Source organism: Tribolium madens, unplaced genomic scaffold, assembly GCF_015345945.1.
Source record: "Tribolium madens isolate multiple individuals breed KSU strain unplaced genomic scaffold, Tmad_KSU_1.1 Scaffold_1;HRSCAF=32;Tcas5.2_LG8, whole genome shotgun sequence".
Lineage (NCBI taxonomy): Eukaryota > Metazoa > Arthropoda > Insecta > Coleoptera > Tenebrionidae > Tribolium > Tribolium madens.
Genome location: NW_025400984.1, coordinates 9,150,250 through 9,174,804, shown reverse-complemented (window position 1 = coordinate 9,174,804; position 24,555 = coordinate 9,150,250). Strand labels below are relative to the sequence as shown.

At 31.9% G+C, this 24,555-nt stretch overlaps 7 protein-coding genes across 8 annotated transcripts in view; 2 read left to right on the top strand and 5 right to left on the bottom strand.

The window, feature by feature from the left end:
- Positions 1-1,647: 1,647 nt before the first annotated feature.
- On the bottom strand, positions 1,648-2,530 carry LOC123003919. The gene is made up of 3 exons (XM_044396974.1): positions 2,462-2,530; positions 2,162-2,412; positions 1,648-2,116 (listed from the first exon to the last, which is right to left on the bottom strand). The coding sequence occupies exons 1-3, from the start codon at positions 2,514-2,516 to the stop codon at positions 1,925-1,927; spliced, it is 498 nt and encodes a 165-aa protein (XP_044252909.1). The 5' UTR covers positions 2,517-2,530; the 3' UTR covers positions 1,648-1,924.
- Positions 2,531-2,947: 417 nt separating this feature from the next.
- Positions 2,948-3,652, bottom strand: LOC123016365. The gene is made up of 3 exons (XM_044416717.1): positions 3,539-3,652; positions 3,238-3,494; positions 2,948-3,187 (listed from the first exon to the last, which is right to left on the bottom strand). The coding sequence occupies exons 1-3, from the start codon at positions 3,648-3,650 to the stop codon at positions 2,999-3,001; spliced, it is 558 nt and encodes a 185-aa protein (XP_044272652.1). The 5' UTR covers positions 3,651-3,652; the 3' UTR covers positions 2,948-2,998.
- Positions 3,653-3,706: 54 nt separating this feature from the next.
- Positions 3,707-6,687, bottom strand: LOC123016364 (SET domain-containing protein SmydA-8). 2 transcript variants are annotated; one of them, XM_044416716.1, is made up of 6 exons: positions 6,653-6,668; positions 6,362-6,605; positions 5,804-6,319; positions 5,447-5,754; positions 4,946-5,396; positions 3,707-4,262 (listed from the first exon to the last, which is right to left on the bottom strand). In XM_044416716.1, the coding sequence occupies exons 2-6, from the start codon at positions 6,518-6,520 to the stop codon at positions 4,128-4,130; spliced, it is 1,569 nt and encodes a 522-aa protein (XP_044272651.1). In that variant the 5' UTR covers positions 6,521-6,605; positions 6,653-6,668; the 3' UTR covers positions 3,707-4,127. The 2 variants fall into 2 exon arrangements, with proteins under 2 accessions (XP_044272651.1, XP_044272650.1); XM_044416715.1 differs by having other exon boundaries at positions 6,362-6,687.
- A 3,051-nt stretch (positions 6,688-9,738) lies between these two features.
- Positions 9,739-14,393, top strand: LOC123003628 (SET domain-containing protein SmydA-8-like). The gene is made up of 4 exons (XM_044396517.1): positions 9,739-9,836; positions 9,886-10,010; positions 12,532-12,669; positions 12,719-14,393. The coding sequence occupies exons 1-4, from the start codon at positions 9,813-9,815 to the stop codon at positions 14,016-14,018; spliced, it is 1,587 nt and encodes a 528-aa protein (XP_044252452.1). The 5' UTR covers positions 9,739-9,812; the 3' UTR covers positions 14,019-14,393.
- A 3,212-nt stretch (positions 14,394-17,605) lies between these two features.
- Positions 17,606-22,502, top strand: LOC123003542 (myb/SANT-like DNA-binding domain-containing protein 4). Its single transcript, XM_044396357.1, has 4 exons — positions 17,606-17,829; positions 21,186-21,649; positions 21,699-21,976; positions 22,023-22,502. Exons 2-4 carry the CDS (start codon positions 21,186-21,188, stop codon positions 22,388-22,390), a joined length of 1,110 nt encoding a protein of 369 aa, XP_044252292.1. The 5' UTR covers positions 17,606-17,829; the 3' UTR covers positions 22,391-22,502.
- LOC123003544 (protein aveugle) lies at positions 22,443-22,974 on the bottom strand. The gene is made up of 2 exons (XM_044396359.1): positions 22,850-22,974; positions 22,443-22,802 (listed from the first exon to the last, which is right to left on the bottom strand). The coding sequence occupies exons 1-2, from the start codon at positions 22,886-22,888 to the stop codon at positions 22,485-22,487; spliced, it is 357 nt and encodes a 118-aa protein (XP_044252294.1). The 5' UTR covers positions 22,889-22,974; the 3' UTR covers positions 22,443-22,484.
- Positions 22,963-24,555, bottom strand: part of LOC123003541 (protein transport protein Sec31A) — a 7,191-nt gene continuing 5,598 nt past the window's right edge. The window contains exons 5-7 of the mRNA XM_044396355.1: positions 23,954-24,315; positions 23,410-23,748; positions 22,963-23,359 (exon numbers count right to left, since the gene is read on the bottom strand). Of these exons, the coding sequence (XP_044252290.1) occupies positions 23,099-23,359; positions 23,410-23,748; positions 23,954-24,315 (962 nt within the window). The 3' untranslated portion in view covers positions 22,963-23,098. The remainder of the gene's footprint in view (positions 23,360-23,409; positions 23,749-23,953; positions 24,316-24,555) is intronic.

The window sequence follows — 24,555 nt, the reverse complement described above, 5'->3', positions numbered from 1 at the left end:
TATTTGAATTTACAGAAATTAAGTTAAAATTATAGGAATTTATTTGAAAACAATAGAATTTCCATGTATTATTGGAATTACCAGAATTTTTTTGGAATTATAACTAATTTGGAATAAATCATAAAATAAATTGGAATATCAGGAATTGAATTAGAATTACAGGAATTAATCTGAAAACAATAGAATTACTATGGATTTTTGGAAATACTGGATTTTTTTAGATTGCCACTAGAATTTAGTTGGATTTTGTTTGAAATTGAACTTATTTTTTTCAACTTAACAGCCATTTAGAAATAAAAAATTATTTTTTTACGCCCTCTTTTTTGAAGTTTTTGCAAACTAAAGTCCGGATTTTGGTGCTCAATGACACCCGGTGACGATTTATTGTGTGTTATTTGCGAAAATGTGTTTTTTTCCTGTACTTCAGTAGCCCCGAGGTCACTAGTTGTGATTTATGGTCTTTGGGCAGCGTTGAGAATTCTGATTCGGTCAAAATTGGGAACATTGATTAACTTTTGAGTGCATTGCGTTGGGACCCTAATTAAGGATGTTGGGTTTTGTGGGAATTGGGAGTCCATTAGACCTAATGCTCTTAAATTTGTGTAGAAAAATTTGTTTTGAGTTTATCCAGAAGCAATCTGGGTTGAAATTCAATGAAATAATTTATTGAAATAAATGCAACTGCATCAGAAATAGAAAACTGTTATGTTATTCCACTCGCTTTGACTTATTTATTTTGCATAAGTAGAGGCAACATCTCTTTCGAGTTTTGTTGATTAAGTTCTCTTAGTTAAGGAATTAATTCCATTAAAATAATTCCGTGTATTTTTTTGCTAAAAGTGATATTTTTGCGTGCAACACATTCAGCAAATTCTTCACAAACTTAATTTATTTGCGCTCTCTCAATGCACTTTGAAGTCGAGCTATCAGAAAATTTCATCGATTTGGTCACCACGAAATGAAAAAACGCATTACTTAGTTTAGAGCTTTGATGTTAAAAGTATTAAACGTGTATTTGTGGTAGCAATGTCGGCTTGTCACAGGGGACAAAAGGCAGTGTTTTTCCAAAAAAATGTGTTTTAAATTTCCTCTGAAAATTTAAAACATAATTTACAAGAAAAAAATTAAATTGTAACATAGAGGAAATAATATTTCATCTATAACATGATGTCTATGCAACCAACATTACACAACATACAGAGTTCTTTGCAGTTTTGCCAACTTGACGAACTATTTTGCTTTATTTTACGGACTGTTTCATTCTTTTTAGGAACGCGTAAAGAAAATAAAACAATTAATTTTTTAGATAATTAAAATGCGATTTATTTAAAATAGAATAAAACCATAAAAAGACACATTTTATAATTATGTTTGTACTAAGTATTCATTATAAAAGAACAAAAAATACTTAAAAAAATTTCAAATCAATTAATGTTTAATAAAAAAATTTAAAACATTTTTGCAAACTTAAAAAATTCAAAAATTAAAATTTTGTGAAAACGTTTCTATTCCTTTTTCAGACAACGTAACATGTTCTCAACTCTTACCTTTTTGGTTAAAAAAATGTTTTTTTTTAATCTTTTTAAAATGGACAAAATTTTACCAATTTTTTTCCTACCCCTTTGGTTTACTAGTCACACAACTTTTTTATATTGCTGATACCAGCAACCAGTTATACTTTTTATACATTTACGCCCTCCACCGTTTTTTAACGTAAATGAAGCTAGAAATCTGTATTGTTGGTCAAAATTTATTTATAATTATAATCCTATCATAACTGCTTTGATAATATTAATTACTATTGAAAAAAACAACAGTTTATTAACTGCTTAATTTCTATTTATTGCAGGCACGAAAGATAAATATCACAATTTTGTTTTGTACGCTTTGAATTGAGTAAAAAATTACACTTTCGGCACTTTTTTTATGTAAAAATTTCAGGTTTGCAACCTTCAGACCCTTCGTTCGAAACCATAACTTTAACTTTCAAATTATTGGCACAATTATTAAATCTTTTTACATATTTATCGTCAAAACTCGGATTACCACAATTTGCACCATACAAATGAATGGCAAATCTGTCTTTGCAGTCGAAATCTCCATCGCAATTACAGTCCTAGAGAAATAAAAAAATAAGAAAATCTCTTAAAAATTATTTCACCATGTGTCCTATTGCGTCTACGTATCGGTCAAGTGTTGCCAAAATGCAATTTTCGTTTTTCATGCATTTGTCAAAACTTGATTTCTCTTCAGGGGCGTCTGTGGGGTCAACAGTTGGACTATTTGCGGTTTTCCAGTAGTCAAAATCGATGGAATAATTCGCGCAATTGAAAAGACTATAACACCCTGTTCTTGCATGGCAAAGACAGTTGAGACAGTTTTGGATGTCTGTCCCCATGTAATTTTTGATTCCTGAAAAAAATTACTTCTACCAATTCATGCAAAATCAAAGTACGAGTACCCTCACTATGTTGTGCGAAGTAAAAAAGAACACAAAAAATAAAGAAAGTTTTCATTGTGATACGATGCAAATCACAAGTGAAGAAATTCGCTACAGTCGCACTGAGATAAGAATTAAGTTCAACAAAACGGTCATCTTGTGATTTATCATTAAAAAAAGTGTTTTATTAGATCCAAAAACTTTTTGTCATAAACAACATTTTTTGTTAAAATTTTCAAAAACTCATTGAAACTCCTTATTATGCTCGAAAATGGTGGTAAAAATAAAAAACAGCGCTAGAGTTATGTTAGAGTTCAAAGGGAACGTAAATAATTAGTTATCACTGCTATCAGTAAAAGTACATAAAATTTGTAAATTGAAGTAATTTATTAGAAGACATAACATTGTAAAACCGAATCTCTGTCTGTTCGAATAAAATTTTGCTTTTAAAAAATCGTTATAATTTCCAAGTTATGAGGGAGTTAAAGTCCGTAATTTTGGAGCATATTTAAAGAACACTTTTTGTAAGTTTATTTCAAAAAAATACATGTCAATAAATCAAAAAACTGGGGGTTCACAACCGACAAAACCCTCCTCTTCGAGCATAGTAGCAACTCCCAAATTTTTGGCACAATTGTTGAACCTTCTAACATATGCTTTGGTAAATTTCGGATTAGTACATTGTGCTCCGTATAAATGAATGGCAAATCTATCTTTACAGTCAAATTTTTGGTCGCAATTACAATCCTGCAAAAATAACAAACTAAAAACTCCCAATAATTTTTTTTCCGTTCTACAATGTGTCCAATATTTTCGGCGTATTTGTCAAGTGTGGCCAAAATACAGTTTTCGTTTTTGATACATTTGGCGAAGATTTTTTGATCGTCTAATTCTTCATCGTCTTCTTCATCAACATTGGGACTTCCTGCTGTTTTCCAATAATCAAAATCAATTGAATAACTCGCACAGTTGAAACGGCTGAAACACCCAGTTCGGGCATGACAAAGACAATTGAGGCATTTTTGGATTTCAGTGCCCATGTAATTGTCAATTCCTGAAAAAAACGGTAAATACAAAGAAAAAATGTTTTATTCAAACCATGAGAATAATTCAACAAGAAAACAACAACAAACAAAATTAAAAGTCTTTTCATGTTGTCCACGTCAGACAAGACAACAAATATATCAGAATCTGTTGTCTGAAATAACATGTTATCAGTTGGGAAAACTCAACACCAAAAAGTCAAAGTTTAAAAAAAAACAATAATTATCAACAAATGATTTATTTTGACGCAAATCGCGCGCATTATTGCGGAGATAACTATAATTTTCCTTCAACAACTTATTGTTTACACAGATTTTGGCTCGGATCCAATAACCGAAATTAAAGCTGGATCAGTTTTAATGCATAAAATAATAAATATCTACTAGTTGAATATAACCAAGTTTATTTAAAAACTCGTTTTATGTTTTTTGACACAAATCTGAGAAAATCGAAATCAAAAAATCGACTTTTACATCATTTTCGTTTAAAGAAATTAGGACAGTTTTTTAAAATTATCTTTATTTTACATTTTCTTATTATTTCTGACTGTAGATTAACAAGTTTATTTTTCAGAAATTGTAACAAATTGTGAGAAAACTGTTAATTAAAACAAATCTTGAGAAAATACACTGAATTCTTCGATTTATTTATCTGTTTGTAAAAGTGCTTCAATATCTTTCAGTTTCTGAACTGCTTGTTTACATATTTTTCCTTCGGGAAGAACTTCAGGTTCGTTTTTGAGTAATTCTACCACTTCTAGAAGTATATTTTTTGATTCCTGAAAAAAAACATACACATGGTGTGTCAGAACCTGTGCTCCAGAAAAAAAATTCAAGGAAGATAAGATACTAGGTGTAAAGTCTGTTTTTCCTTTAAATAGAAATTACCAACTAAAATTTTGGTGAAAAAATTGATAGCATCTTGTCTCCATTTGCTTGTTCCTTTTTAGTGTCTCGTCTCTAAATTTTTTTGACGATTTTTTGTTTTGACGTTTAATGACATTGTTTTCAAACTAATTCAAAAAACCGGAACTGCCAGCTTCTTTTATTAAAATTACCATGAATGAATTTACTAGTTTTGCCAACGTTTAGACTGTTTGGCATTTCTATTTAAAAAAAAACAGACTTTATATGTTTTTTTTATAATTATTTAGTAAAGGTATAAAAATTTTGCCAATAAAAGCCACAAATAACATTAAAAAGAGTTACAATTTAGGATACACCTTTCTTGTTTCCTCTTCTAATAGCCTGTAGTAAAAAAACTTGGAAAATTATTTTTCCAACAGAAATAAATAGAGTCAAAATGCGAAATTTAAATTCTCATTATAGATAGAATTTTTTATTTATTTGTTTTTTTTATTTTTCTTATAGAACATTTTTTCTATGTTCCTGGTGTCTTACCTTCTCTAGGGTGCGAGTTTTAAGCACCCCTGTAGATTTGAATAGTCAAAAAATAACTTACTTCCAAGTCGGTGATTTTTTGTAGTCCTGCTCTTCTTGCAATTTCAGTAACTGCAACGTGTTTTTCAAACAAAATTAACCCTAAAGCTCTCTTCTCAGCTGGAGCAATGATTTTCAGGAGTTTCTCTAAACTGGTGCAGTGTTGCAATTTCAAGGATAAATCCTCATCGGAAGTTAATTGTAATAACCTCTGCCCTATTAACTGACACAGAGTGTACCTCACCTCAGTGCAGTAATAGTGATTTTCGTGTAAAAACTCTTGATGAGTCTTTAAAAAATCTTTGCAATCTTCTATACTACTCTTATCCAAGTCATAAAGATCGCGTCCAATTCTTTCAAGAGTGTCATGAACCGAGTAAAACGACATCGTTTTACCACATTTACCACAAACCCAGTCTGGCAAATTCTGCAAATCGGTAAAGGTGACCGGAAGGAGATACCCCTCACAGGACCTGAAACCCCATTAGAACAAATTTTTTCAGCACTACGACTTTTTTACTACTTTGAACATTTGATGGCACTGAAATTAGTACCAAACTCGGTGGGGTCCTCACATCTGTCACAATGACACCAGAAAAACTTCGTTTCATGGAGGAAGTACCGCCGACTTGGGGTACCCCATAAGGGGTCACTGTAACAAATACTCAAGTGGTCACCAGCTTGAATGTTTTTGGCAGCTGAAATGAGGATGTGGCCTTGACTTGTGAAACTTTTACTACAATTAGGGCCACAATTGTGTTCCAGCATCGAAGCACTGGAGTATATAGCGACGTGGAAGGGCTCGGTTAGGGGTACTTCGTGGCCATTGACCTGAAAAAATCTGGTACTTTTGGCCCTTTTCCCAAAACGGTGACTCTACCACAGTACTACCATGAACTTTCATGATCTCTTCTTCGCTGAAGATGGACGCTAACTTGAAGAAACGTCGGATAAACTCGGCGATGGTGACTCGATCGCTCTCGTAACTGGCCGTTGATTTGTGCTCCTCCCAATGGTGTTCTAAAGTTTCCAATTTTTTCCAAACTTTTGGTAGAAATTGCTTCTGGTACAAACACCTCAGAACTGTGATGCACTTGTAGATGGGATGGGGTACTCCGAAGACTTTCACTGCGATTTTTTCACCCCTTTGACTCGTATATCGGCATTCGGGGATGTGCGAGGGTGATTTTTCGCAAAGATCGCCACAAACGGGCCATCCACATCTCTGGCAGGGTTTACTACACGTTTCATCGATGGCTTTCCCGCACCCCAAACAAATAGGAATCGAGTTGAATGAAGGCCCCCAGATCAGGGGGGCTTCTTGGATGATGATTTCCCCCGGTTTGATGGCTCGGGTTGCGACCAAGTGGCGTCCCAACACCGCATCTTCACTTATCTAGAAGAGGAAATCAAAATCGGAGAATGAAAATACGCTCACCTTGAACGGTTTGCAAACACTTTTGTGTTGCTTCCAATGCTCTCTCTGGTGTTTTTTATCGCAATAGTAGACCTTGTGGCATCCTCCGCACTTGTGCAGGGCCGGCTTTTCGCACACTTCGCATCGGTTTGGGAGAATTTCGTCACTTTTTGCATCCATTGCCGAATTTTTGAATGTTATCCAAATTGATAATAATAAAAAATAGACGCAACACACTAGCCCACGCTTTACAATTGAAACAGAACTGCAATACAAGCGACTTAGCGCGGCTATTAATAAACCACTACTAACCCGAATAGATTTAAATAGAAAAAGGAAGTGTGACAATGTTGGAAGATCGCACTTTTAAGGTGTGAAATGACTGTTGACTACAGTGACTGAGTATGAATCATGCTTGATTTAATGACATAAACATAAACAAGTTGCTAAATTGCATTTTAGGTTGAATTTCGTCAATTTAAAGACTCCCGAGGATTCAAAATCCTGATAATTAAATCAACATTACAGCCAGATTTTGAAAAATTTTAACGGTTTTATAACTGTCCGGAATTTTTTGATTTTCTCCACACCAATCGACTTCCCAAAACATTTTACATAAACATGCTATTGAAAATCTTAGGTTTTGGGCGCTAGTTTAGTCAAAAATGACATAAATATAAACAAGTTGAGCAAAAATTGAATGACGAAAACCCAGAGTCGCTTCTGAATCAATTGCTCTAAAACTGTTCATTGAAGGGCAAATTTAGATTCTCCAGGCAATTTTAGATAGAATTTCGTTGATTTGAGGACTGCAAAGAACTCAAATTCGAAAAATTGGCTCAAATCACATCCAGATTTTTTAAAATTTTAATGGTTTTATAATTATTCGGAATTTTTCAATTTTCTCTACACCAATCGACTTCCCAGAACATTTTACATAAACATAGTATTGAAAATGTTAGGTTTTGGGCGCTAGTTTAGTCAAAAATGACATAAATCTAAACAAGTTGAGCAAAAATTGCATGACGAAGACTCGGAGTCGCTTCTGAATCAACTGCTCTAAAACTGTTCATTGAAGAGCAAAAATATAAACTGTTTCAGATTCCCTGGACAACTTTAGATAGTATTTCGTTAGTTTGAGGACTCCAAAGTACTCAAATCCGAAACAATGGCTCAATATCACAACCAGATTTTTAAAAACTTTAATGGTTTTATAACTTCTAAACCACTCGAAATTTTTTAGTGTTTTTAACACCAATCGATATCCCAGAACATTTTACATAAGGAAAGTGTTAAAAGTCTTAGGTTTTGGACGCTAATTTTGTCAAAATTTACATAAAAAATTGAGGATGAAAACCCGGAGTCATTTCTGAATTAATTATTGTAAAACTGTCTATAGTCAAGCAAAAATTTTAAAAAATCGAATTTTTGAGATAATTTTAGGTAGGATTTCGTCGATTTGAGAACTCCAGAGTACTCAAAATCCGAATAATTAAATCTACACCACAATTAGATTTATTAAAATTTTAATGATTTTTTTGTTTTTTTGACACTAGTCGACATCTCAGAACATTTTACATAAAGTAAAGTGTTAAAAGTCTGTTACTGGATGCTAGTTTCGTTAAAATTGACAAGTTAAGAAAAATTACAGATGATTGACGAAAATCGCTTTCCAATCAAATACTCTAAAACTGTCCATCGTAGAGCAAAAATAAATACAAAATTGGATTTTTCAGACAATTTTAGGTAGCATTTCGTCGATTTTAGGCCTCCAAAATATTAAACATCTGGAAAATTGACTTAATATCAGCCAGATTTTTCAAAATTTTAACTATTTTAATGATTGAGAACTTCTAATCGGCCTGGAATTTTTTTGCTTTTCTCGACACCAATCGACTTCCTAGAACATTTTACATAAGTATAGTGTCGAAAGTTTTGAGTTTTGGACACTAGTTTTGCCGAAATTAACAACAGATGAACATTTAAAATTCTACAAGATTTTTCAGCTAGGAAATTAATTGAAGAAAATTGGTTTTACAGATTATTACGCTGATGACGCAAATGTCCGAGTTTTAACAATAACTGAATTTTGCAGTATTTGCAGGTTAAAAATTGAAGAAAATCTAAAAATTTAAACTCATTTTTACAGAAATCACCAAAATCTAGGTTTATTTTTCATCAAATAGCCGTAACTAAATTTAATTTAAAAACTAGTTCAATTTAAACTTCCAATTTTGTTAATGTTTTTATGATTTTGTCAATTCCCTTTTATAAAAAATAATTGAAAAAATGTATTCTCTAATAATAATAATAATTATGTTTATGTTATAAAACGTTTTCATCAAAATCAAAATATTTTTAATTTATCTGAAAATGTCAACAACAAGAAAATACTAATAAAAAAAATTAAGGTTTAACAGTTTCTTAAGTCTTTTTAAAAAGGTCTCAGTAGAATAATATAAAAATTTAAAAAATATATTAAAAACATGAAAACAAGAAAAAGTTTGATCAGAATTGTTTTTTTTTTTTCAAATTTTTTTAATAAATTTAATTTTTGTTAAAATTTTTTCCACAAACATCTGTTTCTTTAATAATTATAAAAAAAATCACAAAAGACATATTTTTATACTTCATTTTTAGCGATTATTACTAAATTTATTTTAAAATTTGTTGTTTTATTTTTACTTAACGTAAATTGTTAAAGTACCGAAATCAACAAGTTGTATAATTCCAAAACCCAATTTTACCAATTTATTTCTGATTTTGATCAATTTCGTTCAATGAGTCTAATTCAAGTTTAATTAATATTAAATTAGTGAATACAATTAAGTTAATTCACAGTGTTACATTAAGAAAAGCTCCGTTTGCCAACCATAAATAAACAAAGTTTCTAATAAAATCCTTAAACAAATAAATAAATTGTCATAAACTTGTCTGACAGATTAATATCCTGTTTGAAAAGGATTTTAATTGCTCACTTACTATAAAGTTTTAGAAAAAAAAGTTGAATATTTTGAACAGAAATTAAAAGAATTGTTTTTTTTTAATGTTCTGCTTTGTTCACGTGTCTGGATGTGTTATTTAAAGATTTGCCATAAACTTGGGCCCCAACCTTGATCTCCCAACAACCAATTCAAAAATTTCAAACTCCATCTGATCACAATTTACGAGTGTTGCTTTTGTTTACTTTTCAAACACTGTAAACGTAAAACTGAACAGTTTGTTGTATTTTCATAACAAGTGGATTATTTCTTAATTCTTATCCATGGATCGCGTAAACAATTTCCGCTTTTATTGTCATTCGTTTGGCAACACTATCCAGAAATAAAGAAGACTTAGTTAAAAATAACTTTAGCAGCGTCCACAATAATTCCTCCCACAAGAGACTAGTCGAGTTAGATGAGTTGACTTAAATAAACGGTTAGTCCGTTACAACTCAAAATTTTGGTGACTGAAAGTTTTTTATAAAAATATGAGTCGACACTCCAGACGAAAGGTAGGCCCAGTTTTGAATTAATTTCAAAACTTGATTATTTTTTTATTAGAGAGAAAAAGCCACAAGACGCTCGCAGTCACAATCGACAACATCATCTGAAAATTTTGACGAGATCTTCGATGTCACTGATGATGGTCCGATTTTTGAGGTCAAAACGTCCAAAGTCATGGGCAGGTAACAGACGGTCGTAAAAGTAATGTTTATTGAACGACTTTCGCGCTTTATGCTCGACCTTTCGACATTGAAATTACGTTTTGTAATAAATTGGAATTTTTTTCATTGTTTGAACAAATGGGCAAAATGACAACAGTTGGCACATTTTTAAACAAGAGTCTAAATTTAAATATTGCATAGGATTCAAAATATTGAGAGTTTCATTTTATTACTCCTGTTAGTGATCTAAATTATTTGTTTTTGCTTTTTCATAATATCAAAATTTTAGAAAATTGTAAATAAAATAAATACACTTTGGAAAGCCGTAAAAATGAAGGTTTAGTCACGGAACTGACATCAAGTGAAAAAATGTTTCAAACCCGTTATTTTTTTTAGAATAATTTTAATAATTTCTTTGTAATCATCTGATTGATAAAACCTTTTTTCCAAATTTTGGTATTTGATTGAATTTGATTTTTTTTTCTATATCGAACAGCAAAAACTAGAAATCAGTTAAACATTCGTTTTTAAAAATTAAAAAATCCAACACCTGAGGATTATTTTTTATTTTTTTTAATGATTTTCTTTCAGATTTTATATTTTGATTTTTTTGATTTTTTTATCAATTTTCACCGAAACTGACAAGTAAAAAAACAAGCCAAAAATGTTTCAAACTTGTTATCTTACAGTTTGCAAATATGCGTATTTTTTATCATATAATTTTGATAACCTTTGTTTTTAATTTGATAAAAATTTAATTTTTTTCCAAAATTTTAAACACAACAGTATTTTTTTGATATCTAATATCAAAAACTAGAAATCAGTTTAGAATTCATTTTTAAAAATTAAAAAAAATCCAACGTCTGAGGACTATTTAGTTGTTATTTTTTTGTTTTTATGAGATTATAAATTTTGGATATTTCCAATTTTTTCATCAATTTTGTCGTAAAACAAAAACATGAGTGTAGTTTAAAATGCTTCAAACCTGTTATGTTACAGATTTTTAACCGCCGTTTGCAAATATGCCTATTTTGGGTACTTTTTTATTTCAAATTTTATCAAAATTTCCATGTCGAATAACAAAAACTAGGAACCAGTTTAGTATTTGTTTTTAAGAATTAAAAAGTTGTGGTTTTTCAATTTTTTTAATGATTTTTATAAGATTATAATAAGACTGATTTTTCCAATTTTTTCATCAATTTTTCAGTTTTTTTTATCACCAGTCGACTTACCAAAACCTGAGTATAGTTCAAAATGTTTCCAAACGGAAAACATTAAAGTTTAATGAAATTTTAATTTTTCTGATCTTTTAATTTTGGTCGATGTTTTACCGGACTTGACATCAAGTCAAAAAAATTAGTCAAAAATGTTTCACAAACTCGTTATTTTTTTAAGATAATTTTAATAATTTCTTCGTAATTATCTGAAATTTGATAAACATTTTAACGCATTTTAACAAATATTTTTAACGCAAATTGCATTTGATTTTTTTTCTATATCGAATACCAAAATCTAGAAATCACTTTAATATTCGTTTTTAAAAATATAAAATCCAACACCTGAGGACTATTTTTTAATTTTTTTATTGATTTTTATGAGATTTGAAATTTTAGATTTTTCCGATCTTTTTATCAATTTTCTCACTAATCGACTCACCAAAACTTGAGTGTCGTTCAAAACGTTTCCATTTTCGCCTGTCTTTCACCGGAATTGACCAAATTAAAAAATAAGTCAAAAATGTTTCAAACCAATTTGTTTATGTAGATTTTTAACTGCCGTTTGGAAATATGCTTAATTTTTTAGGTTAATTTTAATAATGTCTTTATTTATTTTATATCGTATAGCAAAAACTCGAAATCAGTTTAGTATTCGTTTTTAAAAATTATTTTTGTTATTATTTATTTTTTAAAGTTTTTAAAGGTTTTAAAACTTTGATTTTTCGATTTTTTCATGAATATTCCAATTTTGTCGTCACCATGACTTACCAAAATATGAGTATAGTTCAAAATGTTTCCATTTTGGGCGATGTTTCACCAAGTGAAAAAAAAATGAGCCAAAAATGCATTATGAAATATTTAGTTCAAATCTTTGCTAGGTATCTTTTTTTTTCTTTGTAATTATCGTTATAAATACAATCAAACTTAAAAAGTGTGATAAATAAAAATCGTTTTTTTTATTTTTCTGTAGTTAGTCTAACTCAAACACAATTTTTTGTTGTTTCTTCTGTAATAAACTACATTTTGGATACTTTGTATTTTTTACAAAATAAAACCATGTCGCTGTAAACACACGAAACTGGACTTCCTTTAATCTAAAGTGTAGACAAAACATCAGAAACCCACATTCGCAAAAATTACGGAAATTGAGTTGTCAACAAACAAATTAGTTCTGGAAAACTGTTTCTACAATCCACTGCGTCATCACCTGATTTCACAATTACACTAAGAAACACATGTTTACTCCCTGAAAATTTATATTCTAAACTGTATCTTTTACCCAAATTTATTTCATAGTTTATTTAATAATTAATCTACTTTCCCAGATACATGGTTTCAAGGAAAAACCTAAAACCCGGAGATATCATCCTGAGCGAGGCTCCACTCGTCATTGGCCCCTGCACCGGATGCAAAGTGCAATGTTTGGGGTGCTACAAACCCCTAGAATCAACTCCTAGCATCAGGTAATTCCCCATTTCAATTAAAAGAAAAATACAAAAAAAAAAATTCAAGGTGTAAATGTGGTTGGCCTCTATGTTCGTCCAAATGCAGGGGTTTAGGCAAGAGATTTGGCCACACTCAAATCGAATGTGAGGTTCTCAAAGCTACGAAATCGTCCAACTTTTTAGATTACAAAAATTTCGAAAAAATGCGCCCCAATTTCAACGCCATAGTACCCCTGAGGTGTCTCTTACTCAAAGAAACGGACTCTTGGAGTTACCAACATTTAATGACAATGGAAACCCACAATGAAATCAGAAGAAACATTCCCGAGCTGTGGCAAACAAACCAAAGCACTGTTGTCGACAGGATTCGAAGGGATTGGGGCTTGAAGGAGTACTCCCAGGAGGAAATCCACAGCATTTGTGGCATTTTGGAGGTCAACTCGTTCGAAATCGGGCAACAAGGAGTCAACATTCGAGGATTGTACCCTTCTGCGTTCCTAATGTCACACGATTGTGTCCCTAACACGAACCATATCGACGAAGAGGGTACTTTTAGGTTGACAGTTAGGGCCTCCACAAGAATAGAACCCGGCGAAATGATCACTTTGAGTTACGCCTACACTTTGCAAAGTACCCTAAAAAGGAGGGAACACCTTTTGGAGAATAAATTCTTCGAGTGTCAATGTCGACGATGTAGTGACCCCACGGAACTTGGTACTTTTACCAGTGCCCTAATTTGTCCCAAATGCAAGGACGGGTTTGTCCTCTCCTCCAACCCCCTGGACTCGGAAGCTGACTGGACTTGTGTCAATAAAAAATGTCCAGGTTATAAAATCACCTCGAAATCGATGCAACTCCTCCTTGAGAAAATCACACAAGAAGTTGACAACATTGACTGCAATGATGTCATCGCAATGGAGACGTTCCTGAAGAAGTACCGGAACGTACTCCACCCCACTCACTACATCAATCTTAGTGTGAAGCTCTCCCTTAGTCAACTCTACGGCCGAAGCAACGGTTTTCTCATCGATGAGCTCAGTGACGAGGTTTTGATCCGAAAACAGGAGATTTGTGAAGAAATTATCAAGATTTTTAATGTTATAGAACCGGGTTTTACGCGATTACGTGGAGTTACTCTGTATGAGATGCATGCCCCTTTGATGGTACTACTGACGAGGCAGTTTGAACGTCATTGTACTAAGAGCGAGTTGAGGAGTAAATTGAAGAAAGTTTTGAAATGTTTGAATGAGGCTAGTGTGATTTTGAGTTACGAACCGGAAAGTTCGCCTGAGGGAATGATGGGAGTGGCGGCGAAGGATGCGTTGATTAGGATTAGGGATTGGGAGAAAATTTTGGGGAGGTTCTAGTTGAAATAAACTTTTTTCATAACATTGTTTTTTTATTGAAAAGCAGATTGAGGACAGGCCGAAAGTGATTAGTTAGGCTGTTTGCCAACTCATTTCTCAATGTTTCACACATAGTTAAAATTAGTTTCAAAAAACAAATAAAATGCAGTAAATAATAAAAAAAAAACAGAAATTGAGGATAAAAAAGAAACTAAAGAACAAATTGTTTTATTTATTTTTAGTACTACATAGAAAGTTTTAACATGAAAACAACTGTTTTTTCTTTAGCTCTAGTTTGACAATGGAAATTTTTTATTTTTTGTACATTTAGCTATTTTTGATTATAATAAAAAGCGCATATGCACCTAAAAAATTCAAAGTAAAAACCAAAATTTAGAAAATATTTAGGTCCAAAATATAAAATATTTATACAGTAAATATAAAAAATACAAAACGAACCAAAGACACTTTTGTGTAAAATGCTCGTTGCTAAAACATGTTTAAAACAGAAGCAAAATAATTCATCCTAAAAATTTCAATGCTAAAAATGAGTAACAAAAATTCACCTGTATGTATGTTAGCTATGTTTTTTCTGTTATTGATTATTTTGTTATTAATTATTAAACATCAAAAATGTATACTTTGAATTTTTTTTTGTCATTTTCTCACCCTTTCCCAAGCCATTTTTATCCGCCCTTGGTCACAAAACTATCATCTTTGAGCGCCCAAATGTATTTATCATCAGCTTCATCGTACTATTGATTAGCACCCAACGTAGTTTATTTTGGGACATTCTGTATTATGAATAAAAATATTTTTAGAATGCGTCTCATTGTTAATCCCACCGTTTAAAAAAAATCAAGTCGATAGCGTGGATAGAAAAAAAGTTGTGTTGTGGAGCTTGCACGCACCCCTGAGTCATCCTATATTTGTTTGAGCCTTCGAGCACTGATTCCAGATTTTCGCATTTATTTTTAATGTAAAATGGATATTTCCGGTTTGACTAAAAAGTAAGTTTAGTTCTGTTTAGTAGCAAAAATTATTGAAATTATTTTTGAATAAAACTGAAAAACGACTATTTTCAATTTACAAGGAACGAAGAGAATTAAGGTTACTTACCTCATCTATATTCATATATTAATTAATTAATTTAATACTTGATGATTTTAAAGTGATTTTTACTTTTTCATACTTTTTTCAGTCATTTAGTGAAATTCTAAGAAAATGTACAAAATTAATTGTGTTTTTGGGTTCAAGAATCGGGATTAAAAGGTTAGCCAGAAAAAAACTGTTAAGGATTCTGTCCTGTTTTTAAGGTTCCTTTTTGAAAAAATTTACATTTTTTTAAAGATTCTATTTTTAAGATACCTAAAAAAAAATTAAAATTCGACTTTGGCTCATGAAGCTGTGCTGAATTTCAATGCTTCGAAAAAAACGCTCTTTGTTTGTTGCTCACTTTAGGTGCTACAAATTTAAAAAAATCAAAACCCTAATCACCCAATTCAGAATTTGCAATTGTTAGTGGGTTTAGTGACTTTCAAAAAATAATTTCAAGGCCGAATTGACTCAAGAAGAAATTTGCTCTGAGTCAACAAACTCAGAAATTGAAGACAGTATAAATTATTAATACAAAAGAATCTCAAAAAGATGATTTCATTTGACTTTATTATTAGTATTTTTTACTTTTATTCTTCGACACTGTCAAAATATACGGTTTTTCTCGCGTGTAAGGAAGTTTTGACAACTGTTTGGCATTTCTCAATACAAAACGTCAAATTATTTTTAACAGTTTTAAAGCAAGTTTAAGCCTTGTTGACTCTAATTCGAAGAATAAAATGTTGTATTCCACTCGTTTGAGTGTAAATCGGACGCTTTATTCCACCTCGTGGATGGTAAACCACTCGTTACACTCGTGGTTTAAAAATCCACTCGGTCAAATAAAGAGTCCGATTTACACTCAAACTCGTCGAATAAATAACTATTATAATAAACTGTCAAATTTAAAATTTTAGTTTGGCAACCTTGACTTTCAAATTCAAACGTCAATCTTTTATAGGCAATTGTCATTCACGCAGCCGATACAATTTTATAGATTGTTTTATAGTTCTTATATTATTTTAACTCTCTTCTTTTACAGATTAATACATAACAAAATTGTAATAAATTAAAAATTGAAGCATTAAATAATAAAAATAAACAAATTGCGACCCTAAGTCGGAATGCCAGAATATTTATTATTATACCACAGGTACAAAAACTACCCTCTACTTTGCGAAAGCTATCTAGCTTATTCTTAATCTTGTTTATAAACCTAGTCAGAGAAATTTAGCATTTCCACTTTTAATTTAGTATAATTTTTTCAACTTAGAAATTTTACGCTTCACTATTTTTTATTTTTGAAGTTTTTGTTTAACTTTTTTTTTGATGTGGGATTAAATATTTCTATGGAAGCTTGTTGCTAACATTACCACAAGGTTTTAGAAAAAACTATACACATAACATAAACAGTTTGCGATAGTTAGGAAAGTTTTAGTGATATTCAAAAGATAACTTTAGGAAAACTTGCTCTGAGCAAAAATAACTCAGAAATAAAAAATATGATTTTTACACTGTAAACTATACTTATAGATATTTTTTTTTGTAAAAATACTCATAGTCACTTACCAGAATTTAATAAAAAGAAAATAAGTACATACATGTTTTAAAAATAAAAATTCTGTTTGAAAAAAGAAAATGCCATCATATTTTTTTATCAGCAAACATGTCAAAAGTGGTCACTTTGATGACTAAATGTGACTAAAAGTTTTACCGTTCAGCCTGAAGTAAAATTCTATTTTTGCGCCTAAGCATTTACGACATATTGTTTCTTTCACTGCTTCAACAATCTTCACCACATTTTGCACTAGTGACTGCACTAGTCATCCACACTTTCGAAAATCTCAACACAAATTCCAAAACTAGGGTGTGATGCAAGTCTGTTAGGATTTTATAACTTGCAAGCGTCTTGATTACTTTGTTCATTTACTTGCTAATCATAGTGTTGTTCTTTACTCACGATCTAAATACGTTTGCGGAAACAAAATAGTATATGTTATTCGGAGTAAAAGTGAGTTTATGTGGCTCAGCTAAATTTTTTTGCTTCACTACGTTCGCCTCATAAACTATCACTTTTACTCCTAATAACATAGTATCCTATTTTAATGCAACTTCTACTAAGTCAAAAAAACTCTTTCTTTCTGTAAAACTTTAACAAAATTTTTCGCTGTTGGTCTTTATATTTTTTGCTACAACGAGTCATTTTCTCTCGCTATTCTTATTATAATCTCTCAATAGAACACGTTTTCGTCCGCTCCTCGTACACTCTCACCCAAAAACACAAAATAGGCCTCCCCTTGCGTCCACCCAGAGCCGGCTTCGTGTCCCTTCAAAACCGTTAGATCCGCATCTGCCGCTAAATTTTCCGCCTGAAGACGGCCTCCATCAGTAAAAAGCTCCATCTCTCTCGTACCTTTGTAGTAAAAAGCAAATCCTTGTTTTTACCCCCTTGCCATGTACTTAAGTGTCAACCGAATTGCGCTTGTGCGAATCCAAGTATCGATCCTACTTCAGTAGGGTGGTTGAGTTCCCTCGTCGCCCTTACCTACTCAGTTACCACGACGTCACTCTATTTAAGCCATCATCTGCTTAACAAAATCAAATCAACGACAAAAAACCCAAATCGCAGACAGCGCGACTCATTCACACTTTCACACAACTCGTGCTCAGTGCGATGCTCAGTCCAAGTGATAATTAGTGGAGTTTTTTGGCGGGAATCATCACGAAGGATTTAACGGTCAGTACACAACGAAATACTCATTTTGCATTCATTTGGTACACTTTTATCGGGGTAAAATTCGGTTTTTAACTGTCAATTTAATGACACTTGACGAGTCATTAATCCAGTTGATGTTTTTACCCCCGTTTGAGAATTATGGATCCTGGAAAGGCTCGATTGTCCTAAATAGCGTGTGACCTTACGGTCTTTTTGTGATTGGTTGTTAAAATAACCCCCACCACGGACTTTGAAGACAGTTTGAGAGGAACATTTTCAGTTTCTAGTTTAGATTATTTTACCTGTTTATGTTCAAAAGTAAGTCGTTTCTGTATAATCGATTTGAAAGCTTTTTTATTTATTTATCAGTTTCAAACTGGGTTATTTTATGCCAAATCCCAAATAGTTTTGTTTTTGGGGCAGCTTGACTTCCTCGCATGCGTTAATGGGGTTACAACTTAAAAAAAAAAAATTTCTAGAGTGATATTTTTGAACATTTTTGGCAAAATTAATAAACAATATTTCTATTAGATAGATTTTTTAGTAATTCTCCTTACGTTATTTTTTATTTTTTTTTAATTATTTTGATTCTAATTACTATTCGTTGAGTAGTTTTGAAAAATTAAATTACCCCAAAAATTGTGTTTTTTTTATATTAAGGATTGGCGTTCTAATATCAAAAAATTTTTAATTTAAAAAATACAACAAAATTTATATAAAAATCGCAAAAAGTTTCAAAAGTAAAGTTTTCACAATTTTGTTTTCACTTATAATCATTTTCAAATTATTCAAATTTTTAACATTTAAACTTTTTATATTTTTGTTTGTGAGGCAATTTGACTTCATTTGACTACTGTTTCAACAAGTGTTACTTTTTGTTCTAATATTTTTAGCTTATTAGAAATTAAATATTTAATTGTATTTATTAATTTAGTCTTTTAGAAACTGTATAACCAAATCTCTACTTTATTACTAAAAAATGACCAAAATTCAAACAAATCAACATTGCGTTTTAAGTGTTTTGAATGTTTTAATGTGAAATTTATGTCAAAATTAATAAATCAAAATTCTTAGAAACAATACAAACTAAAATTGACTAAAAAATTTTTGAAATGCTATTTTTGTAGTTGAATTATGTTGGTAATAATTAATAAACAACTAAAACAAAATGACACTAAAATATTATTTTTTGGAATAAAGGATTTGTAGTACGATTTATCAAAATATCATTTAAATTTTAATATTTTTTTTCCGCATTTATTTACCTAATTTCGAAAAGAGAAATTAAAAATCCACATTAATAATTTTTGAAAGGTTCTGAAAGGTGCAAACGTTTATTTAGAGTATGTTTTGGTCACGCTTTTATTATTTTGTATTCACTTATAACCATTTATAATTCTATTTGATACTTAAAATTTATTTCAAATTTTCAAACTTTGTTATTTTTATGACGAGGTCTAAATATTTTTGTGTTGAAGACTTCATTCCACTACTGTTTCAATAAGAGTGCAACATTTTATTCTAATATCATTTGCTTATTAAAAATTAAATATTTAATTTCAATTATTTTATTAATTCATTTTTTAAAAATTGCCTAAATAGAGAGTGCGCCAGAATTCGCGCCACAGAGAAAAATTTCAAGTACGATAAGATACCAGAAACATGGAAAAAATGTTTACAAAATTATATCTGTCAAAAAAATTTGACATTTATTTTTTGACATTTGACATTTTTTTATGTCTATTTAATGATGATCTTGTTTATGTTTTTTTATAATTATTTAGTAAAGGTACAAAAATTTTACCAATAAAAACCACAAATAACATTAAACAGAGATACAATTTAGGCTACAGCTTCCTTGTTTCCTCTTCTAATAGACTGTAGCAAAATAACTTGGAAAAGTATTTTTCCAACAGAAATAAATAGAGTCAAAGTGCAAAATCTAAACTCTCATAACTTCAAAATTTTTATAGATACAATTTTTTTAACATTTTTTCCATGTTCCTAGTATCTTATCTTATTTATCTCTGGGGCGCGACTTCTGGCGCACCTTGTATAACCAAATTTTCACTTTATTACTCAAAAAGCCCAAAATTCAAAAAAATCAACATTGTGTTTTGAATATTTTAGTGTGAAATTTTTGTCAAAATTAACAAATTAAAATTCTTACAAACAGTAGAAATTAAAATTGACTATAAAACTTTTGAAATGCTATTTTTGTCGTTAAATTATGTTGGTAATAAACAACTAAAACAAAATTACACTAAAATATTGTTTTTTTTGGAACACATAAAGGATTTTCAATCTGATTTTTTATCTTGTCATATTTCATCAAAATATCATTTAGATTGGAAACTTACCTACGCATTTTAGTATTTTTTTTCATTGATTCATTTAATTTGAAAAAGAAAAATTAAAAATTTTCAAAGGTTCCGAAAGTGCAAACATTTATTTAGTTGAAATTTTTGTGATATTAACGTCAAAACATCTACAGATTTTAAATAATTTAAAAAAAAGAAGAAAAGAAAAAGTCAATTTTTTCGAAAATATGTAATTTTTTCTAGACTAGTTGCCGTTTAACAAACTGTTTTTTACTGAGTTAGATACGTAAATAGGAGTAGTTATTTTTGCTACAAGTTTCTAAAATATAGTTTTTGCGGACGAATCGTTGCTGTTCCCGGACGAGGCGAAGCCGAGTCACAAACACTTTTTCTAAACATGTCATTACAAACAAAATTTTATTGTTTTTAAGCTCACAAAAACACATTCAAACCTCCTATTATGTATGAACATTGATTAATTTCTCGAAAATATTGGTTAAAAATAAAAAATAGTACTCAAAATAACTCTTTTACGTACTATTTTATTGAGTAATTTTAGGGACTTTGAGAGCGTGTACAAAAAATTGTTTTTTTTTTCTGATTTTGACACATAATAACGTTTTTCGTAACTAGTTAAAAAATGCATTTATTTCACATACAGCATAACAATATAATTTTACGCAAGATTGCAAATTCATAAGTTAAAACAGTGCAATCAATAGGATTTTCTGAGGTAAGAGAGAGACAAACTACACAGCGACATAATCTATCTTGCTTCCTCCTATTATAAAGTTATATCTATTACTCTCCAACTCATAACAGAAGCAATGCTGCGTAAAATTATTGTTATTCAGTATATTGTAAAAATAGCTAATAAATAGAAAGAGAAAACAACCGGTAAGACCGAAAAAATTTGGAATGAAGTTTCGAGCAATTTTTTTCCCATTTTGTCAAATACACATCAAACTGCATTCTAAATTTTTTCCGCCGATTTAAAAATTTCCGTTTTTCGCATCATCCGCTAACTGGTCTAGGTATTTTTCTCTTTTTCTTTAGATGGAGACGCAAAGTTTTCGTTCGCTTCAAAAGAAGCGTACAACGAATTTCCGCGAGGACGAAACGAAATTGTTAATACAGTTGTGGGGAAGTCCCCAAATACAAAACAAACTCTACTTGACCCACCGAAAAGAACCAGTAATGCGTCTTTTGGCAGCCAACATGCAACAACGTGGTTTTTACAGAACTCCCGATGAGATCAAAACAAGGATAAGAAATCTCAAGTGCCTCTATCACAGGATCAAGAGGACGGTCCAATCAGGATCGGGAATTGGGACCGTCGATCCAGATTGGCCCCACTACAAGGCCATGGACAGGATTCTGAGCAAACAGAACCAGAAGAAGGAGAGTTTGTACAAGGATAACGTTTTCGAAGGGCCCAGATGCGAGGACATCAAGCAGGAGATTGACGATATCGACATTAACGATGATATGGAATCGTACACCACCAACAGCATGGGAGGGTGAGTTAAAATGAGTTCAAAATGAAAAAATTCATAATTGTGTCTCTAGATCAGAATATGAGGAAGAACAAGTACAATTGCCCCCACTCACCCCCGCTCCAAACAAAGACGGGGGGAAAAAACCCGACAAATCACCACCAAACAGAAACCTCCCGAAAATCCTCCCCAACCTCACCATCCCCTTACAAAACCAGCAAAACAACCCCCAAAACAAACAATCAATCCCATCCATCCCATTCCCGCTCTTGATCCTCAACGGAGTCCAACCGAACACAAACCCGGAGAAGAAGGATTGCAAAAGCCCCGGTGGACTTAAAAACGACTCTGGTAACCCCCCAACTCGCATTAACTCAAGTAATAAGTCTTGTTTTAGACGTCAATCAAGTCCTCAAGGAGCTCCTCGAGGTTCAGAAGGAGAATCTGGACATTGAGCGTCAACGTCTCGAATTGGAGAAACAAAGACTCGAATTTGAGCGTTTTGTTGGGTCCCAATTACTGGCCATGGGGCCATTTCTCGGGAATTTGTTCCACCGATTTGCATTCCCCAACGAGGAGGTGCAAGAAACCGAAAAGAATAATGGACGGAAAAGACAAAATAGTTGTGATATTGACCTTTTGAAGGATAGCAAAATTTTGAAAACGCTCCTGAGTGAGGGGCTGAAGAAGTACATCATGAGTGAGGATGAGAATGATGACAGTGGGATTCACAATGATGACAACAGCAACACTAGCGCAAATTGATGCTATTCCAGTTGAAGAATTTTTAGTTTTGTGCCATTCCAGTAACATTCCGTTAGTTATTTATTTAATTTATTTGTATAGAATTACAATTAAATCAAGCTATTGAGTATTCATAAAACATGTTGTTTGTGTTGCGTCGTTGCAAGTCCCGGATTTCCATTATGTCGGTTTTTAACCGGAGTTTCAAAATTTCGCGCCAGATTGCCTCTCGGTGGTCGACATCCGTTATTCCCAATCTTAATAAGGAATTATCATTGATTCGCAGTAATGTTCGACCTGTTACATCATTCTGGATGAATTTGTCGACATAAAGGGCATAGTAGTCGGTGCAGTGCCTCCGAAGCCACTTTTGCACATCCAACACAGTCCACGAATACACCGACTTTGGTTTATTGTAATTTGCTGCCTTGAGCTGCAACTAATCGATTAAAACCCAACAATTATGCTCTTATTTCTTACTTTGGGTTTGTTTATATTATTTAAAGTTTCTTCCACCATCTTGCTTGTCAAATGTGACAATTGACAACTAATGCTACCAATTGTAGTACCAACTCGTGCAATAAAAACCCCAAATTTGATTATAATTTATTTAATTAAAAAAGCTCCAGCTTAGTATAATTTGATTAATATCCAACTATCAATAGAAAAAAATAAACATCTAAAACACAACTCATAAAATGAATAGAGCGAATAATACGTGGTTAGACCTTATCTTAAATAAACTTGTAATTGTAAAGCACACTGTAACAAAACTTTAAGCCCCGGCATAAAACTGGCAATTTGAGCGAAATCGGGCCCTGATACTAATTGGGTGTGTAAATTCAATCCTCCTGTATAATCCCCATTTTGCACCACTTGTACCATTTGATGCAACGCGGATAAAGTATTTGGTGACAGTTTCTGTTCCCTTAATAAATCATACAACGACTCTAATTTCCTCCCAACATCTTCCAATTTTCGCTTAGTTTGCTGTAAAAAACTGATAAGTAACAAATCAAATCGTATTTGAATCAAAATACCGGGTTATTAGCCGCACAACTACACTGATACTTCAACTCATCAAAGACAGTTTGCATGTGTATGTGTTCTTCAGGAATCGGTGGTTTTTGGATAGGTTGGGGCTTCTCTGGGGCCATAGCGGGGGATTGGTTTTGGACCTGATTAAAACTAACGGCATTTGACTTAAAACCCGTCGGATTAAAAGTAGTAGGAGGCGCGAAATTGTTACTTGGAGGGAAATTATTAGTTGGTTGGGGTTGGAACATTTGGGGTTCGTTTCCATAACCATTGTTCGTGGGGGCTGCCCCATATAGCGGATGAGTTATAGGTTGAGACGGTAGGGACGCCTCTGGTTTAGGCTGAAAAAACACCACTCATAATTATTTTGTCAAAAAAAAAAAAAACAAATAAAAAAACGCAATCAAAACACACTCAACCAACACAATACCTTTTGTTTCCACAATTTTGTCCCAGCATGCACTGCTGACATTTTAACACTATCACCATAAGACTTCCAAGAGAAAAAAAACTATAGACTTGAATAAATAATTCAAAAGTTATTACCTGTGGTCTTATTGGTTTGTTTAGTGGCGGTGGATCGTTCCAGCCGGGGGCACTAGTAGGAAAGTATTTCTCGGTTGCAGGTTGCCCCATTTCGCTCGTCATAGAAGGCGGGGGTTGCATGTTTGGTACCAAAGGAGTTGGATTAAGCGCTGGATTGGGCACCATTGGTACAGGATTGGGTACGTAATTATTATTGGAAGAAACCAAAGGTGTCATCGGTGATGGGGCTGGATAATTATTGTTCTGGAAGTTGGAGACGGGCTGGGGGGCGTACATGTTCCTCGTGGGTGCTCCGTAGGGGTTTGACGTCACGGAAGGGTCCAAAACGTATTTGCGGGACGGCAAACCGGATCCGGAACCACCTAGAACACGTTTGAATTTTTAAATTTTTATATATATATATTTTTTTAATTGACAATGATGAATTTTGAATTTTAAATTTTTTCTCCAGGCGGATAAAACGTCATTTTTGAAAGATTTTGACGATTTTAAAAGCAGGAAAAAATTGTTATGGCAATTCTTACTTTTTATACTAGACTTAAAAAAATTAATCCTAGCTTTAGAAACTGACATTTTTAATCCTAATAAAACAATTTCCATTT